This window comes from Orcinus orca, chromosome 18 (assembly GCF_937001465.1).
Source record: "Orcinus orca chromosome 18, mOrcOrc1.1, whole genome shotgun sequence".
Lineage (NCBI taxonomy): Eukaryota > Metazoa > Chordata > Mammalia > Artiodactyla > Delphinidae > Orcinus > Orcinus orca.
The window spans coordinates 75,667,625-75,683,509 of NC_064576.1; the positions used below are offsets into that span (position 1 = coordinate 75,667,625).

The following is a 15,885-nucleotide window of genomic DNA, read 5'->3' on the forward strand; positions in this document are numbered from 1 at the left end:
TCAGCCCGGAGCGAGGCAGAGAAGGGGGAAGGGGCCCGGGGTGGGGAAGGGGGCAGGAGGGCAGAAGGCAGAGACTGTCTGCAGCGCCGAATGCTGCCCACACGCCTGCCCCTGAGGAAGGACCCAGGTGTCCGGGTGGAGTTAGGGGTCAAGAGGCCAGGTCCTTAACCTGTGACGTAATTAAACCCTGCCACTGCCCTGTGATGCTGGTAATGTTTTGCCTGCCATACAGAGAAGGAAACTGAGGCACAGTGAGGGTAGGGGATTTATCTCTGTTCAGGGGGGACTCTCCCTGCACCCCACTCTCCCTGGGGCCTCTGCATTCCAGCTTGGCTCTCAGAGTTGGTTCTGTGAGAAACAGCATTGGGTGCATTTGTTCTCTCGATGCTATTTTTAAGTCAGAAATCAATGTTAATAGACACTGATGGGAGAAGATAAGAATCAGTGATCACATGGGATTGAAAAACTAGTTGCACCATGTTTTTCTTAGTGCCGTGTGTGTGTGTGTGTGTGTGTGTGTGAGAGAGAGAGAGAGAGAGAGAGAGAGAGGGAGAGAGAGAGAGAGAGAGAGAGAGAGAGAGAACAGGCATTAAACTCTTAGACAGTCGAATGCCCACACTAAAAGGAACTACACAGAGTCAGAGAGATCTAGTTAAATGATTCAGTTCTAAGGGTCCGGGATCCAATCGAGGCCTAACAGCATCGTCTCCAGTTTGGTCCTATTAGCTCGTGATTGATCGCGGAGAGGAAGCAAAGACACAAACGTCGGTCTAAGGGGAAGCGCCTGCCGGGGGGACTTCTCCCTCCAGACCCACCTGGAAGCTGCCTCACCTTCTCTCGCTACCGAGGGTCTGTCATACAAAGTGAAGTAAGTCAGAAAGAGAAAAACGAATACCGTATGTTAACGCATATATATGGAATCTAAAAAAAAAAAAAAAAAAAAAAAGGTTCTGAAGAGCCTAGGGGCAGGACAGGAATAAAGACGCAGACGTAGAGAATGGACTTGAGGACACGGGGAGGGGGAGGGGAAGCTGGGACGAAGTGAGAGAGTGGCATGGACATGTATACACTACCAGATGTAAAAGAGATAGCGAGTGGGAAGCAGCCGCATAGCACAGGGAGATCAGCTCGGTGCTTTGTGACCACCTAGAGGGGCGGGATAGGGAGGGTAGGAGGGGACATGGGGATGTATGTATACGTATAGCTGATTCACTTTGTTTCAAAGCAGAAGCTAACACACCATTGTAATGCAATTATACTCCAATAAAGTTGTTAAAAATAATAATTATAATAAAATAAATCGAAAAATAAAATAAAAAGGACGGAAAGAAGGAGCTAAATTGGCTGAACTAAGTGGTGTTGCTGGAAGATGCCCCCGGCTCAAGTGTTGCCTCAACTTTTGAAGTTCTTCCAGGACACCTTGTGCTTACTTGTTCCCTCCCCTTCCTGCTGTTTTGCAGATCCATCCACTAGGGAATTGCGTGGCAGGAAGGTGTGATTTTTATTTAGTTTGCTCCTGATTCCTTGTTTGCATAGCACCTGCGTGCCGCCTGCAGCCCTGGGGTTCAGGTAAGAGCCTTAGGAAACAATTTCTTTAAATTCAGTTTAAGGCCTCAGAGTCCTGAAGCAGCTCTTGTATTACTGGTGTGTGATAATCCTGCTTAAGTAGGTATCTGTCTACAGGGCTTTGGGTAGGAAAGGGGTTAAGCCACTTCCGAAATACATTCTTAAGAGGCTAAACAAGAGACAGAAGCAGATTTTGAAGTTCTTCTGCTAGAACTCTGCAGACTGGCTGCGAGGAGGGATGAAACCGTAGAATAGATCATGAGAATCAGCAGACCTTTCTAGAGAGCTTTCCAGAGAAGCCCATGGATTATTCTGCACACATGTTAACATGTACATTTGTATATTCGTGGCGACACTAACTTACCCAGTGTAGTTTAGAACAAGGCCTTCAACATATGTTGAAGAAGAAATACACACGTACAAAGTATAGAGAAAGTGGAAGAAAATGTATTCAGTGAAGGCAATTTGGAGATTTACGTTCTTGGACTGTCACGTCTGGGAGGGATGCTGGGTTCCTTGCATTTTTTGCAACCTTTAGAGGCTAGAGGTTTGGAGACCCAGTAAAGATTGCTCAGCTGGGTTCTGGCAGGTCTTTATTAAATCTTTGTATTTGGGCAACTAAGAATGATGAAGAGTAGAAACCTTTAATCTTGGCCATGAATTAGGGACAACATGTCCTTGGAGAAAATTAATCAGGAGGGGCCCTGAGTAACCTTTCAGAAAGAAATTCAGTCGTGAAGGAGAATGTAGGTCAAGCATAGGAGAAACAACCCAGAAATAGGAAGTAAGAACCTGTTTTATTTGGGTCTAACAAACAGTGACTCCAAAGCCATTTGCAGTCTGTATCCCTCTGCCCCTAACCGTTTCCGTATGTCAGGTTTGTGGGGTCACAGGGGCTTCCCAGGGTCCCTCCTTCCCCCTGACTTGACATTCAACAGAAGGACTGTGGCCATTCTCTTTGCGTTCACACGGACTTTATTGCTCTAAGGCAGGGCCTGCTGTGGGATTTTTAATGTATCACCTGAAGGGTTTTTGACCCAGTGGGTCCTCAGCAACTTCGTTGGGCTGAGTGACTACAGATGTTAGACCCTCCTCACTTTGGATGAGCACGCACACCTTTGACAGCTGAAGCCTTGCATCCATCAAAACTGAGGTTAGCTCCAGGAGGGAACCTAAACAACAGGCTTGGGCAGGTTAGCAGCACGTGTGTTTCTCTCTCACGTCAAAGATGGGCTGGGAGGGCAGGCCTGGTCTGCGCTGTCATCAGAGACCAGGATTTCTCTGTCCCCAAAGTGTTGCCCTCCAGTTCATGAGGGAGGGCGCACCCCTTCCCGTGAAGGTCCTGGCCCATCAGGGGCACGTGTCACTTTTACCCACTTCCCACTGGCCAAAATCTAGTTTCACGGTGATACCTGGGCTGCAGGGGTGGCTGGGAAATGAGTCTATTGTGGGCAGCCATGTGCCAACCGACATTTCTGTTACCACTGATGATGGTAACATCCAGCCACCTCCCTGGTGAAGATTTGCATGTGGTTGGAACCAGGATAATATTTATTTATTCATTCATTCATTTATTTATTCACTGTCATTCATTCATTCAACCACTCAACAAATATTTGACTGTGAGTGCTGAAAATAAGAAAGTAGGAAGATGCAGTTGCTGTCTTCAACAAGCTGTTACCTGTAAGTGACGCTAGTCTAGGTGCTGCGTGGAGAAGGGGCGGGACAGGGGGGGGCAGTGATCCAGAGAAGACAAGAGGGAAGGTGGAAGCCGGGGAGGGAAGGATGGGAGACAGACGGGGTCCTAGCTCCAGTGCACTCTGGAGAAACACCAGAAGTAGGAATTAAACATTGAAACTGAGGAGCCAGCCAGAGGCTTTGTGAGAAACGCAAATGTAACTTTTTATTTTGGAAAATAACACATGAATGTAATTTCTCCTCTATTCCTTGTGCAAACCGTCATGTCCTTCTTCTAAAAATGTTTTCTTTAGAGATGGTGCCACAGCCTATCTCACTGCTTCTTCGGGAGCAAAGCACGTTCCTTTATTCATGATCCTTTGTTGAAGTTTGTCTACCTGCCGGGCCTGGGGTGATATGTCTCCGCCCGTGTCCAGTGTGCAGAACCAGGGAGAGAATCACAGAAGGATGGATGTTTGCTTTTACCTCAGCTCTTCTCTGGCTGGAGAGCAAAATGGCGTTTATCCCAATTTGACACCTATAGGAGCTCCTGATCCTTTTTATTACTGGAATAATTGTAACACATTTTGAAACAATTAAAAGGGAAATATCTAGACCCCCTGCGGAGGTTGGTCTGTGCAAGTTAGATTTGACTATGACCAGTCACTTCTGAGTTAAACAGAAGAGGAAGGTGTAGGTTATTTATGGAATTTGGCTCTAAGAAAACTCAAGTCAATTTCCTGAAATGGCGTAAGTTTGTGATTTTAAAGGGAAACATCTGTCCTTCCGTCCCCAAATACTTCTATTTGCATCAAACTGCACCCTGAGACTCATGGAGGCTTCCATATGATGGCGATGTGACCCTCTGGATGACAGTCTAGCTGGGTTTTAAAAATGTATATGTAGAAATAGTTTTATAGGCACTGTAAAAAAGCATTTTAAAAAAGATAAGCTCCCATAACCTCACCATTCCAAAGCCACCACGTGCATTTGGATATATTTGCTTCTAGTTTTTGTTACTATGCACATAGGCACACGTTGCTTTATTGCGCTTCACAGACAGCGCGTTTTGTCACAAACTAAACGTCTGTGGCAACCCTACATTGAGCATTTGCTCACTTCGTCTCTCTGCGTTCCATTTGGGTAATTCTCACAATATTTCAAACTTTTTCATCACCATTACATTCGTTCTGATGATCTGTGATCTTTGATGTTACTGCCGCTACTGCTGAAGCCTCAGACAATGGTTAGCATTTTTCAGCAATAAAGTATTTTTAAAATTAAGGTATGTACACTGTTTTTCAACATAAGGCCATGCACACTTAATAGACTACGGTATGGTATAAACATAGCTTTGATATGACCTGGAAACCAAGAAATTTGTGTGACTCAATTTTTTTCTGATCTCCACCTTATTGCAGTGGTTCTGGAACCAACTTTTCTACTCTCTGTCTCTGAATTTGACTATTCTCAGTACCTCATGTAAGTGGAATCACACAGCATTTGTCCACTTGTGACTGGCCTAGTTCACTGAGCACAGCGTCTTTAAGGTTCACCCATGTTGTAGCCTGTGTCAGAATTTCCCTCCTTTTTAAGGCTGAATCATATCTATCCATCATGTGGGTGGACCACATTTTGTTTATCGATTCATGCATCAATGGACACGTGGGTTGTTTCCACCTTTTAGCGATTGTGGACAGCATTGCTGCTGTGAACATGGGCGTAGAAATATCTGCGGGAGTCCCTGCCCTCGGTTCTTTTGTGTGTATACCCGGAAGTGGGATTGCGGAGCAAATGCTAATTCCATGTTTACTTTACTGTTCAAAATGTGCTTTCATGCACAATGTGCTCGAATTTGGTTTTTACAGTAGCCCTGTGAGGGAAGCATTAATCTCTCCTCTGGCTGCAAGGAGGGGTTTGCCGAAAGTGAAACGGTCAGTTGGAGTTTCTTTGCCCAAAGCGAAACAGTCAGCGGGGGTTTCCTGACTTGGAACGTGGCTCTCTCCCGGATCGCCCACCATTAGAGTCTCCCCAGTCACACGCGTCCTTCCAAGGACAGTGTCCTTCGATTGTGAGCGGCCAGTCTGCTCCCAGCTGTCCCCCGACCCGCCCTGACTGTGCTGTCCAAGCTGGGCCACTGCAAAGAGCAGAGGCTTTGTCCGTGGCCCCGGCGACGAGAGTTTCTCCCTTCAGTCTGTTTCCGTCTTTCCGTTCAGCTCTGTCATCTGAGCCATGAGGATCTGGTGGCTCTTGTTCGTCTCCGGGGCCTGCGCAGGGATGGTGAGCTCACAGGACACCTGCAGGCAGGGCCACCCTGGCATCCCCGGGAACCCAGGTCACAATGGATTGCCCGGGAGAGATGGACGTGATGGAGCAAAGGGCGACAAGGGGGACGCAGGTACCCACCACCTGTGCCTGCAGCTGCCCCCCGCTCATCCCCCTTCCTTTCACCTCCTTCATTCATTCATTGCCTGTGTGCTCACCCCTCTCCATCCATCCATCCATCCATCCATCCATCCATCCATCCATCCATCCATTGCCCAGAAGACACTGATGGAGAGCCTGCTCCGGCCAGATCCAGACTGGGTGTGGGGTACAGGGCAGCACGAGCCATGAGGACCCCTGTCCTCGTGGGCTTTCCCACTGAGTGGGGCTGCCTGTCTGCTGGCCACCATCTCCAATACTACAGGGCCGTTTTCAGGAGCTTGTGATGTCATAGATCTTTCTGCCTCAGGCAACAGGTATGAGGGGTCTTTGGCACCGGGTCCTAGAGAGACATCCGACGGGTAGGTCTCTGGCAGGGAGCACCCAGCACGGTGCAGGCCTTGCCGTGAGGCAGGCGGTGCAGAACGCCAGAGAACAGGAAGGGTCCTGGAGCCACACAGCCGCTCCTCAGGTATCTGTGCTGTGTCCCGGGACCTCCCCACGGTTTGGGGACTTGGGGACAGGATCCAGCCTCTGGGAGGGACAGTCCCAAAAGCCAGGATGTGTGAGTGGTTTTCATGACAAAAACCTGTAAGGCTTGATTTCTGAATGGGGTTCTTGAGCCCTGGTCTGACCATAGGGTCGTACACCTAAGATGTAAGCAGAGGACCCATCTGGGTGCAGGAAGAAAACATTGAAACTTCTAGTGACGTCTTAAAAGATAAATTTAGGTGAAGAAAAAATTGAGGTTTTAAAACGCTTGCTATATGAATCCGTGTGAATGGCCTCACTTGGTCAGTTTGCAGATACACACGTGTCATTTGAGGCCTGGACCATGTCCCGTGGGAAGAGTGGTGGCCCACAGTGTGAGCACGCTCGCCGGGACCCTCCCACGTTCACTGACCTTCAGCGTGTTGGGATGTTTTGCACTAAGTGTGCCTGCACCGGGGGTTCTCAGATTATGCTGTTGAACTCTCACAAAGAGATGGGTGCTGAAAATACTCCCGCAAAAAAACTGATGGTTGAAGGTGAACTTGATAATGCAAAGCAGTAAAGAATCCTGAGAAGGGCAGAGCTGCCATTTCTATTCATGTGAATTCTTCAAATGTGCATTAGAAGGAAAAAACAATGATGAACGTCAGTCAGATCTGTCAAGACGTCTGCCCCCCCCCAACCTGGAAAGTATTATAACTGTGGGCAGGTGAATTTACATTTACGTTCATTGACATGCCCTTGTCCTGACTGTGGATGTCCCAAGGGTATCACAGACTCCTAGGAAGATGCACACCAACTAAGTAATGCATTTAAGGACTCGCGAGAAGCGTGAACACAAGCGCTGTCATTTTTCTCGGTACATCGTATGAAAGCCTCACCAACCTTAATGATAAACATTGAGAAGCCTCTTGATATTTCTTGATTATACCAGGGAGTTAGATATTCCTCTGGCAATATTAAAACGGCATAATACACAGGAAGCAATTTCAGGATGGACTGAAATTAATGCTTTGCCAGTAAGTGCTGTTAGAATATGGATTTTGAAAAAGCCTTTAAGATTTGGAGAAACAAGAATTACTCAGTGTGGGAAGTCTGCTGCACAGATGTGTGACATTCCAGGTGTTTTCAGAGCGTTTGTGGTCTAGCGTTTACTGCGTGGGCTGGATGGGGTGGAGGGTCCAGGGCAGTGTCCCTTCTCACCAAGCCCCGCCCTGCACTCGGCGCTGGGATCTCCTACCGGATAACAACACCTCCAGGAAGTCCACGCCGCTTTGGGGCACTAGGCCCGTCTCATTTCTGGTGAGTGAAAGGCCCTGTCCAAGTGAATGGCAAACCCTCCATCTTATTGAAATCCATCCCTTATCCGCCCGGTGGTACCACGTGTGTACATGTATGTGTACATGTGCGTACACGTGCGTGCGTGTGCCTGCACACGCGCACAGGATACCCTGCGTCTTTGAGATCCCTCCCCCCACCCCGCCCCGTCACTCCCACGCCCCTTCTCACTGCGAGGACCGCCTTGGATCCACCAGCGGGCTGGGCCGGGAGAAGCGCGGGAAGGCATCGCTCAGATGATGCTGTCAGAACCTGACTCCGCTGCCCTCCAAGCGTGGCGGCCCGATGCTGGCCTTTCTCCTGGGCGGCTCTTTGTGGGCCTCCTGTATCATCCCTCGGAGTGGACGATGCACTCGCTGCCTGCACCCCCGGGGCTGGGGCACGTGCTCTCCGCGGCCGCAGTTTTCTCACCCGGCTCCGCGGAGGCGCCCGCCGCCCAGGGGACCTCAGCGCTTGTGCAGCGTCGGGGAGCCTCGCCGGCTTCTCCTTTACACTCTTCTCGGTGGAAGTGTCGCATCCGTCTACGTGACTCAAACTGCGGGCTCACAGCCTCGCTTTCTCTACAAATGTCTGAGTCCCCTTTGCTCCAGAGCCGAGGCAACATTTCTGCAGGCCAAGGGCGCGGGTGGGAGCCAGGTCACAGCCCCCGTCTGGCGCTCATCCTCTCTCTTCGGCTCAAGGGCGCATGTGTGCGCTGGGTGGTCGATCTCCAAATTTGGGAGGTTTAATTTAAAACGCTCGTTATAGCATATTCTGTACACACAGAAGAAGATAGATGGAGAGAGAAGGAAGACAGATGCTCCTGTATCCAACACCAAATTTCTCTACCTCTCCGCTACTCATTTTCTCTCCTTCTTCCTCCATGGTTCCCGTTCTTTCAAGTTTCACTTACTTCCTTAAGACTTGCACGCTACATATATAGTTTATTTAGATTATATACAACACGCATGTTTCTTAGAAGGATATTATGTCACATTTCTCACACTAAAAATTAACTTAATCTTTGTCTTACCGTTTTCAAATGTATTTGTGTGTATGTTTTATTTTTTTAATTTATTTATTTTTTGGTTGCATTGGGTCTTCATTGCAGTGCGTGGGCTTCTCATTGCAGTGGCTTCTCTTGTTGCAGAGCACGGGCTCCAGGCACGTGGGCTTCAGTAGTTGTGGCTCGTGGGCTCAGTAGTTGTGGCTCGCGGGCTTTAGAACGCAGGCTCAGTAGTTGTGGCACACAGGCTTCGTTGCTCCGTGGCACGTGGGATCGTCCCGGACCAGGGATTGAACCCGTGTCCCCTGCCTTGGCAGGCGGATTCTTAACCACTGTGCCACCAGGGAAGTCCCGTGTGTATGTTTTATAATGAACATGTTTTTAGAACATTACCTGTACATAGCTTAGAAACGTACGTGTGTGGACATAACATAGGATGCTGGTGTCCAGGGCAGCCTGTTCTGAGCATCAGGACTCCTGGGTGCAGCAGAACCTCATGGCCTGATGTCCCAGTGGGTCTCCACAGCACCTTGACCACTGTAAGGCGCTAGAGAGATCCTTCTGGAACCCTCTCTCCCATGCCAAGTAGTGTGGTGTAACCATGGTCATCTGCACTTTCATAGGAGGCTAGTACTTGCACTCCACCCCCCACAGAGTGATGGAAAAGGAGCACAAATGACAAAGCCACCCCCCCAAGTCCTTGTCACGTGAGAAACATGCAATCGTGATCATCCGAGCTGGCTGCGTGGGAAGCCCACCAGTCCACTGCACGACCCGCTTCTTGGCGCACTCAGCACCCTTGCTGCTTGCCCCTGCCTGCCCTCCCCCCGCAGGTCTGTGAGGGGTGGGGTGTGCGGGTCAGGCTGGGGCTCCCTGGGACCCTCCATCGCTGGCTGGGACCCACATCGAGGGAAACTGGAGCTAGAATTTTAACTTCTGCCTATTTTCTCATTTTCCATCAGGCGAACCAGGACATCCTGGTGGCCCAGGGAAGGACGGGATGACCGGAGAGAAAGGAGAACCAGGTCAGAGGTGGCTTTCCATCCTGCTGTGTCCGCAGCCGGAGCCGTCAGTGATAGGATAGGAATTATTAAGTGCTTACCAAGGACAAGTCCCTTACGAGGCTTCAAGGGTGCTCCAGCGATAAAGGCCACACGGTCCCTCCTCCAGGAGCTCAGGGCTCACTGCAGAGATGGGCACACTTTCCATGAAGGGCCAGACAGTAAACATTCTCAGCTTTGCGGGCCATGGGGTCTCGGCCACAGCTACTCAGCTCTGCCGTCGTAGGGACAAGCTGCGTAGCGGATGCCTTAGGAAGTGGGGCTGCGTTCCAGTGAAACCTGAATTTTACGTAATTGTCAGGAATCTCAGAACGTGATTTGTGACCATTTAAAAGTGTCAACTGTTCTTAGCTTGCGGGCTGTCAAAAACAGGCGGAGGCTGGACGTGGCCCGCGCTCCATGGTTTGCTGAAGCCTGATTTAGCGCTGGGCCCTGAGGAGGGACGCTGGATTCTGACTCGGCGCCCGGGGTGGCACTGCAGCAGAAGGTGGCCCTTGAGCCGGGCCCTGGAGGCAGGGAGGATGCCGGCAGCTGTCGCCCGAGGGGGAGGGAGGATGGTTACCACGGCAACGCGAACAGTGTTCTCGCCCCACTGGGTCGTTCTAAGTGCCTTCCTTGTGTTGACTCACTTAATACAACAGCCTATAAAGGAGGCACTTTATTATCCCAGCCGTGCAGGTGAGGAACCAGGTGTAGCTGGGGAATCAGCTTGTGCATAAGCGGTGGAGACTGGGCTGGATCCTGGCGTCTCACTCCAGAGCCGGAGCTCGGACCACGGCTGTCCAGTCAGGGCGTGGGAAGCGGGAGGCGCCAGGGAGGGGGGAAGGCGGAACCACGACGGCGCCACGCACCTGGCGCGGTGCACAGGCCGGCAGATGCGGCGAGCAGTGAGCGCCCACCCAGGACCACCTGACTCCAGTGAGGGGCTTCTCGGGGGGCGTCACGTCATCGGGGCTGCGCTGTCACCTACCAAAGCAGCCCTGGTGAATCTGCTGTCTGCCTTCTTCCCTCTTCCAAAGATGCGTCCCCTCAGGGACGGGCAGAGAGCTGTCATTTCTTTCTTTTGTTTTTGGCCGTGTCGCTCTGCATACAGGATCTTAGTTCCCCAACTAGGGATTGAACCCGCGCCCCCTGCATTGGAATCGCAGACTCTTAACCACTGGGCCTCCAGGGAAGTCGCAAATAACTGTCATTTCTAACGTGAGCCCCGATGCTGGTATAGTAGAGTCAAAGGGTGTTTTGCGCACATGTGTACCTGCACAGTTTAGGAGTAAATTAACTTTCAAACCCTGAGCACATGCTGGAACTGTGCACTGCCTTACCTCATTCACTTGCTCAATAATAGAAAAACCAAAGTTGTTTTCACAAGCAAAATTTCACAAATCGTCTCTTCCTCCGTTCTTTCTTGTCCCACCCAGGAGCCGATGGAAACGTTGAAGCAAAGGGCGTCAAAGGTGATCAGGGCTCAAGAGGCCCCCCAGGGAAACACGGGCCAAAGGGACTTGTGGGCCCCATGGGAGAGAAAGGCCTCAGAGGAGAGACCGGCGCCCAAGGGCAGAAGGGGGAGAAGGGCGACGTGGGTCCCGTTGGCCCAGAAGGGCCAAAGGGCAGCACTGGACCTTCGGGCCCAACTGGTTTACCTGGCCCCGTGGGCCCCACCGGAAAGCCGGGTCCCAGGGGAGATGCCGGCCCCCTGGGGCCCCAGGGTGAGCCCGGAGCCCGGGGAATGAGAGGCTGGAAAGGGGATCGAGGAGAAAAAGGGAAAATTGGGGAGACGCCAGTCTTGCCCAAAAGCGCCTTCACCGTGGGGCTCACGGTGCTGAGCAAGTTCCCTCCGTCAGACGTGCCCATCAAGTTCGACAGGATCCTGTACAACGAGTTTGGCCACTACAGCGTGGCCACGGGGAAATTCACCTGCCACGTCGCCGGCGTCTATTACTTCACCTACCACATCACCGTTTTCTCCAGGAACGTCCAGGTGTCTTTGGTCAAAAACGGGGTAAAAGTCCTGCACACCAAGGACGGTTACATGAGCTCCGAGGACCAGGCGTCCGGTGGCATCGTCCTGCAGCTGAAGCTCGGGGACGAGGTGTGGTTGCAGGTGACGGGAGGGGAGAGGTTCAACGGCCTGTTTGCGGATGAGGACGACGACACCACGTTCACGGGCTTCCTCCTGTTCAGCAGCGCGTGATGGGTCGGGGGGCGGGGAGCGGTTCTAACTCTGTCTCTCCATCCGCCTGAATCAGCTTGGTGAAGACATTATTTGATGGTTTTACCACGTTAATTATATCACCACTGTCATAACCATAAAAAGGTGAAAGTAGGAAAGTTATTCCTAAAACTGAGTCTATAGAACTCGCTATCCTTCCGAGAGTAAATGTAAAACTACCTGCTGTGTTTATTACAGTGTATTTGATATTTTCCATCATTCCCGTGATCTGAAGAATCCTTTGCTCAGGCGTTCCTTGTGGGGAGTGTTTTGATATCATTTTAGTGCTCGAACTAGCCGTGTGATGATGTATCTCCCATCTGAATTCCTGAGGACATTACAGGGAAAGAAAAGGAAGTGTTTATTCCCTCTGTGACTAATAAGAGTTTGGGCTGGTGACAGTGGCACAGCCCAGGAAACTGCAGGACACTCTGCTCACTTTCTATCTTGGGTTTTCATCACCATTCAACTCAACAAACAGTTGTTAGTAAACTGTTTGCCAAACTTGACTCTGTTTTAGTTTCCCTCCGTATCCACAGTTCCGTATCTGCAGATTCAACCAACCATGGTTGGAAAATATTTGGGAAAAAAAAAAAATCAGGAAGTTCCAAAAAGCAAAACTTGAATTTGCCAACCTGGAAACTGCTGACATAGCATTTACACTGTACTAGATAATTTAAGTAATCTAGAGGGGAACTGCCCTGTGGTCCAGCGAATAATCCCCTCCTAAAATTCTGGAAGCGTTAACTATGCTTACGTTAACTCCATACACTTTTCCATTAGCTGAGAGCAACTAATAAAGAAGCAAGAGGAGACAAGCCCAGTGCATATTCAAGCGACAGCATCTTTCAGATCACAGCCTGGGACTCTGACGGACTTACGGCCGTTCTCTCCACACGTCAACCAAGTCAGCGCAGTTGTGACAGTATCTTCATTCCTTGGGAAAATGGGAATTTTCTGAATTATCATTATAAGCAGTCAGCACTGCTATAGATGAAAAGGTGAAAAATTACTTGGTTTTGGAAAACTTTGGATATATGTGGAAATCATTTCTGTTTATAGGCATTTTATTGGCTTTCCTTAATGTATGTTTCTTCTAGAACAGAGCCAGGACTCGGGTGAAGCACGTGAGACACCCCAAGTCCCCCACTTGCCTTGGCGCCCTAACGTTGGCCCAGCTGTAGGGACTGATCATTTTCTTTATTGAGCCAGAGTGTCCTTATGCTTTGGCTTCTTTCAATTGCAATAAGCCGAGCTGTTTTTCCCCAGTGTTAAGTCTGGTGTTGTTATGGACCAAACAATTCGTGTACTAACTCCCTTCTAATTAGGGTCAGAACTTTATAGGTGAGATAGGCATAAAGGAAAAAAGTACAGTTTATGACCAGAATATTGGATACAAGCTTTCATAAATTCTTTTTTTTTTGCAGGGCAAATGTATAAGATGAAATGTAAAACATGTTATAAAGAACTTCAAAAGGATAAAGTTGATTGGGGAGGTGTCTGATCTGCCATTTGGAATTATCTCTCATCTGCTGTCTGTGGATCTGGTCTGCAGTTTTTACAAGTCTAACTACGCCAGGCTCCCTGAGACACAAGACACCTCGTTAACGTAGCACAAGCCAGCATCCTTTGAGGGTGTTTTTACGCTTCAATTGTTTGCATTAAAAATGGTTAGGAACCATTCTGGGCTAAAGAAAAGCTCTTAGATTTGAAACTCCTTTTAAAAAATATGATAAAGTAAGTAGTTTTGTCACATATATTGATGAATATTTTTACATGGCAGATTTGACATCTGTGTAAGGGCCTGCCGCGCAGGCCTGCAATGTGGGGTGGCTGTCCCCAAGGACCAACCAGCCACAGACGATGCGGTATTAATCGCCACGGAGTTAGGACTTTGGGGATTTTAAATAATTTGGAATCTGATGAAAAAGTCAGCAGACGATGAAATCACGACTTACCGTATGTACACAAACGAACGCAGAATTTCTAGTTACGCTGTAGAGACTTGTGTAAGTGCACCCTGGCACTCGCCTTTACTAAATTTTCATTGCTCTCTTTTTATCACTGGGGCTTTTTCTCCCCACCAGGCTACTCTGAAACTCCATTTAACAGTAAACTGTTGTGAGGATGGAAAGGGGCGGGTTAGAAGCCCGCCCCAGTTGGCCCTCGCTTCTGGCTCTCTGGAACTTCAGAGAAGGTTCCGGGGCTACTCACATCCAACAGGTGTTCCCAGGAGCAGACTCTACCTCAGGCCCACGCATTCAGGTGAGATACAAGGTTCCGTTGGCGCTGGTCCTTGGTACAGGGACACGAAGCATCCTTCGGCACGGCACGCAATGCCCTGCGCGCCGGGCGCTGGGGGACTGGATCAGGGGCGTCCGGTTCCGCCCGAAGCCGAGGCCCAGCAGCAGCCTCCGCGCTGTCCTCCAACAGGGTCATCCTCACGGGCCGTACAGGGGATGCTCCGAGCGCTGCACAGCCTCCGCTCGCGGACACCGGGAGGGCGCCCCCCGGCCCCATCCCTCACCCTCTCCACCGCTGCCCTCCCGCCCCCGTACTCCCTCCGCCGGTGACTGCAGCTTGGCAGATTCCACCCCCCAACAAGCTGCGTTGTCGATTATGTTATCGATCACTGCGAGTTTACAGTCGATGGATGGAGGTCCACCGACAGCTCTGGCTGCAGGGCTGGGACGTGCGGGCGCAGTGCCTTGCGTCTCGCACCCTCCTGGAGCGGAGGCCTACGGAGGGCGACGGGTCTCGGTTCAGGGTGCCGGGCAGCGGTCGGCCTGCCGCCCACGTGTGTTTCCGGCAGCGGGTGCGAGGCTCGGCGCCGCGCAGACCCTGCCACCCGCCCGGCCACGTGGGAGGGCGGGGCGTCCTGCGGTTCCCCCTCCAGGCGCGCGGCGGCGCTAGACGCGGCGGCCCGGGAAAGCAGCGGGCGACGCTCTGGCCCTGGGGACGCCGATGTGCGCTGGCCCCGCGGCCTCCTGCCCTTCCCGGAAGCGCGGGGTCACGTGGGAGGCGGGCGCTGCCGTGGAGACGGGCCGCGCTCTCCGGCGGAGCTGCGGGCTGGGTACTGGAGTCCGGTTTCGTGGGCGCTCGCGGCGCGGAGCGGCTGCAGCGGCGCAATGCTGTGCGCCCGGCGGCTGGGCGGCCTCGGGGCCGGGCTCCGGGGCCGGTGGGTCAGCACCAGCTGGTCCCCGGTGGGCGCCGCCTTCAACGTCCAGCCCCAGGGCCGCCGCCTGGACCTGTTCGGCGAGCGCCAGGTGAGCGGCCCGCGGGACCCGGGCGGGGTCGTCGGGGTCCGGGCGGCGAGGCCGCCTCGCGCGGGAGGGAGGTGTCGTTTGCCCGGGGTGACCTTGCGGGCGGCCCCCCCGCTCTGAGGGGGCGGGGGGCGGGGCGGCCCCAGGTTCGGGTCCAGCACCTGCCCAGCGAGGGCCCCAGGTGCAGTGGTCCTGAGCGCGTCCCCCGAACTCCCAGCCCTGTAGCTCAGATCCGACCCCAGTGAGGCGCGGGCCGCGCGGTGAGCTCACCTACGGCCTCGGTGTCTTTGATACCCGGACCCGCTTCTGTCAATTAGTGTAATTAGTCTTTCCATTGATGCCCGAAGTGACGTTATTAATATTTTCCCAAGCTTTTCGGCTTTGTTTCTTTTCCTTTAAAACACCGAGTTAGAAGAGTCCTCTAAGGCGGTGCAGCCCATCACGTAGATTTTCCCACAGAAAATCACTGACTTCTTGTGTTGTTCTAGTTGTTTGTGTATACACGCGACCCGCTCGGTGTCTGGCATTTAGTAGACACTCATTATTTTTTTCTTTTTTAAAATTTATTTTATTGAAGTCGAGTTGATTTACAATGTGTTAATTTCTGCTGTACAGCGAAGTGACTCAGTTATACACATATACATCCTTTTTCGTATTCTTTTCCATTATGGTTTAGCCCAGGATATTGAATATAGTTCCCTGTGCTCTACAGTAGGATCTTGTTGTTTATTCATCCTGTATATAATAGTTTGCATCTGCTAACCCCAAACTCCCACTCCTTCCCTCCTCCACCGCCCACCTCCTGAAACTCATTATTGAATGATTGACTGAATTAAAGGTGAAAGGAAGGAAAGCTTGGAAGGGATTCAC

The 15,885-nt window shown here is 51.3% G+C and overlaps 2 protein-coding genes across 3 annotated transcripts in view; both read left to right on the top strand.

Annotated features, from left to right (window-relative positions):
• The first annotated feature begins 676 nt into the window (after nt 1-676).
• C1QTNF9 (C1q and TNF related 9) lies at nt 677-13,537 on the top strand. Its single transcript, XM_004281787.3, has 5 exons — nt 677-868; nt 1,461-1,569; nt 5,460-5,641; nt 9,445-9,507; nt 10,962-13,537. The coding sequence occupies exons 3-5, from the start codon at nt 5,476-5,478 to the stop codon at nt 11,732-11,734; spliced, it is 1,002 nt and encodes a 333-aa protein (XP_004281835.1). The 5' UTR covers nt 677-868; nt 1,461-1,569; nt 5,460-5,475; the 3' UTR covers nt 11,735-13,537.
• A 327-nt stretch (nt 13,538-13,864) lies between these two features.
• MIPEP (mitochondrial intermediate peptidase) overlaps nt 13,865-15,885 on the top strand; it is a 133,581-nt gene continuing 131,560 nt past the window's right edge. The window contains exon 1 of one of the 2 annotated variants that reach the window (XM_033409405.2): nt 13,865-14,017. In XM_033409405.2, coding sequence (XP_033265296.1) covers nt 13,880-14,017 — 138 coding nt within the window. In that variant the 5' untranslated portion in view covers nt 13,865-13,879. Of the gene's footprint in view, nt 14,018-14,337; nt 15,019-15,885 lie in introns of those variants that run through there. The other variant, XM_012537432.3, reaches the window with a different exon arrangement.